The 3,838-nt window shown below is 44.8% G+C and overlaps 1 protein-coding gene across 1 annotated transcript.

Annotated features, from left to right (window-relative positions):
• Nucleotides 1–1,665: 1,665 nt before the first annotated feature.
• ND1 (NADH dehydrogenase subunit 1) lies at nt 1,666–2,050 on the bottom strand (one part of a trans-spliced gene, as the record gives it). Coding sequence (YP_006460148.1) covers nt 1,666–2,050 — 385 coding nt within the window.
• Between the last annotated feature and the right edge of the window lie 1,788 nt (nt 2,051–3,838).

Raw genomic sequence — 3,838 nt, 5'->3', positions numbered from 1 at the left:
ACGATTGTAGGATGTTCTAACTCATAAGGCAATGATAGGGGGAGTACTATTAACAACCATCTCGCTCGCTGGTCTTTTCGACCGTATTATCGACCACGATCGAATCCCGCCCGCATTCGGGATCGGGCAGAGGCCAACAATCAGTAGGGCAATAGCATAGCTATTATTGACCTGACCCTATTACTTAAGCCTACTTATACGAAAGGAGCAGCCGGAAACGGATGTCCCTATTGTATTTTAGATGGAGTCATCAACAGGGCTAAGAATCTTACCTTTACTTAGAGAGGGGTATCGGTACCACGCTCTTCCGTGCTCGTAGGTTGACTCCACTATGCATCCCGACAAAGGTCTCATAAACGTGCGCTTCCCTTATGCATCCAGCCGCTTCACTAATGTGAATAGGTTATACAGAAGGGTGGGTTGGTTATATACTCTTATGCGCCTTCCTTCTTCGAACCTTTTGGTATGTATTGCCCCCTATAGATCAGATCCACCAGACGGAGAAACTTCAATTCCGCACTGCTGCTGAGTCGTCGGACTTATCCACCAAGGGATTCGTGGAATTTCTTTGGATTGCGTTGGGGGAAATCTACCAAAGCTAGGCAGATAGATAGACTCCTTTCCCGCTGCTAAGGGCGAGCAAGAAAGAAAATCCAATGATTGTTTTTTAACCAGCGCCCCCCTTTTGGGTATGCAGGTACTAAGAGTCCTCTCACTACCAACCAGCAGACATCATCTGGCTGGGTCTTGCCGGTATCAACAACGAGAAAGAAACAACCAAATGGAAACAGCAACTAACTATGGCTCTTGGCCCAGACAACGTCCTAGGCGTAGGGGAGATCGGAGCAAGAGGGAACGCCTAGACGACGTTTTTATTCCTGGGCTGCAGTAAGTAGATCGAGAGGTCGTTCCGCCCCTTGTCCCCTAAGTTGGGTAATATGTTCTCGACCATTCTTGCTCCAATCTGACCTAGCTGGCGAGCGATCCCAGTTCGCGACAGAGAACAAGACAGCAAGCGAGCGTACCTTTGTTCGCTTCTTCTCCACCAAGCACGGAAGTTTAAGGATAACTGTAGGTCGGTGGCTACCTAAGGAAACTCCGATTCGATCCGCCCCCCGGCTGGGAGGCATCTACCTCATCCCGATCACAAGGAGAGGTTCACTATGATGGGGGTACTTTTTTTTCCCTTCCGGAAAGAATGAAATGCATAGGGGACCATCCTTTTGTTGCGGCATGCTCCTCAGATTTACGGATTCGCAGGGGGCCTCAGGTCCTACTTAGTTGACTGACAATGACAAAGGCTTGCGAAACTAAGTAGCGCCCTTTCCTTTTTGAATAACCCATTCTCAAACTCTTTCATAAGTGAAGTAGGCAAACCTATAGGTCCTTAGTAGCGTTGACAAAGAAGAAAAGAGCCGGTTAAAAGTGAAAAGACAGCGAATCTTTTTCTTTCTATCTAAATAAAAGATCTGACTTCTACTTATCGATCCCGGCCCAGAAAAGTGACCGACCAGGGCCCTATTGATGAATGAAAGAAAGGGTTTATGAGCCCTAGCCCTGTAAGCCCACACCTGTGTAGAGTAGATCGTTCAACACCTGCGGCACAAACCTATTTTTGACCTATTCGTCCTAGTATCATAGGCGACCGAACGGCCGCCCCCTAATTACTAGACCGACCTGCTATAATAATTCCATAAACACCTAGCGAAGATATGGCAAACAAATAAAGTAGCCCTATGTTCGGATCTGACAATACCATACCATAATCAAAAGGTACAACGGCCCGAGCGACCAGACTTAACATAAATGTAGCCACTGGAGCCATTCTAAAAAGGGAGAAATTAGCACTACTTGGTGAAATAGGTTCTTTTAGAATCAATTTCAAACCATCTGCTAGAGGTTGTAACAATCCAAACGATCCCACTACATCAGGACCCTTTCGACGTTGCACAAAAGCCATTACTTTACGTTCAGCTAGCACTAAAAAGGCTACTCCTAGTAGAAGTGGTAGAATTATTCCAAGTATTTCAGCTGGAACAGCTATGTACATTTTCGATTTTCTATTCACTCATGATCTGGCCTGGTCGACCCAATCATGATATTGAAGGATGGGACCTTTTCTCAAAAAACTCCGGATCCCGAGAATTCCATACGAATCAGTACTGAAAAGCATATGCCCATCACTCCCGCGAGTCTCAATAAATCCAGGACAGGAGAAGTTTTGTTACTTCTATATAAAGCTCACTGCCCGGATTGTGTAATTCTAAAAGAAGATTGAGCGCGGGATCTGCATCGGGGCCCGCAGGAGTTTTCCTATTTAAGGTCTCCACTAGCTATCTCTAATGTGGTGTGTGACGGTGGTACTTGTACCTGATAGAATTGCAAGTAGTTATCTATCAAATGGGAAGCTTTGTTAAGCAAGAGCTCGTGGTTATCACCTGGATCCGGGTTGATACTCTCGAACCCGTCCAGATAATTTAACCGGGCCGTATCGATAGGCTCTATTTGCCTGTTCGTCGGCCTACCTTTAACCCATCCGATCAATTTAGAAATGAGGTGCATAAGATAATTTTTTCAGTATTTCAGCTCTGCCCACTTTTTTTTGGTGAGTGGGACTTTTGTTTTACGCCATATTTTGGCGTTCTGTGGCTGGCGTTTTACGCCAGAATGAGGATGAAAAAAGGTCACCGCTAAGCATAGCTACCAATGCAACCTACCATTGTCTTTTTGAACTTTTTGAATACGATTTCTAGTAGCAAGCAAGTCCTTTCTTTATATAAACAATTATAAGTCCAGTCGAATGCGAGCCAAGCTAGGTAAAAAGGGATGCAAAAAGAAAATTGGAGATCTTATACCTTAATCTTAGTACACAGAACACTAAGGGAATCCCGACAAAGCAAGACAAGTAAAAAGTAAAAGCAACTAGATGATTCGACGTCGGATAGCCGCATACCTTGAATCTGCCCTAGGCTAAGAGCTTTCTTCTCTTATTATTGATATTTCGACTCTACCTTTTATTGTATTGAGATTCAATCAATCAACGGCAACTCGACCAATTATGGATGCTCTAATTGGATAGGCTACTACTGTTTATGCAAAGGCCAATACGAGAACAGGTGCGTCTGGCCTCCCATCCACAGCAACTACAGTTGAAACTGGCTCGTAAGCACCTGGGACAGCTACTCAAATAAGAAGTACTACTGCAAAAACAGATAAGGGCTACTCGAGGACTTCCACCGGACCGGATCTCAAACTCCAGGGTAAGAGACTGCTACTATTCCTTTCTTTCATACCGAAATTTCCACATTCAGGAAACAACTGAAATCTTAAGTAAGGAGAAGCCGATCAACGGTAGCAGTTACCGCAGCACTGTACTTTACTCAGCGATAGCGCCTGGTTCAGTGATGGCAGACTCCCTTTCATCCTCTGATGAAGCTACACCAAGAATGACCACAGCATCCTATTCAGTGATAGAACTCTCCTATCAAATGGATTACCGACCTGAGATGGCATTTTCTTCAGCTATAGCCGACGGTTGAGCAACTGAGCTACTATTCTCTTTCTCTTTTTCTCTGAGGTAACTAAATCGTTAAATCGTATGAGAGAGAAAGAATAAGAAGCAAGGGAAAGAAATTTAGACACGACTTAGTTACTAGTCTGAAACTGCTACCCCCCGCAGCTTTCATTAGTGAACTTTGGCTATGCCTTTCTAGCTTCATCAGCTGATCCTGTGTTGTATTGGCTTCAGTGGCATCCACTGCCTTTGTTCCTTCTTCAGCAGCGTCTCTTGTTTCGTTGGGTTTGATTCACCTTCTCAATTGGCTGCTCTGCTACCTCG

The sequence above is a fragment of the mitochondrial genome of Mimulus guttatus (genome assembly GCF_056151865.1).
Source record: "Mimulus guttatus mitochondrion, complete genome".
Taxonomy (NCBI): Eukaryota; Viridiplantae; Streptophyta; class Magnoliopsida; order Lamiales; family Phrymaceae; genus Erythranthe; species Erythranthe guttata.
This window is presented reverse-complemented; position numbering and strand designations above follow the sequence as displayed.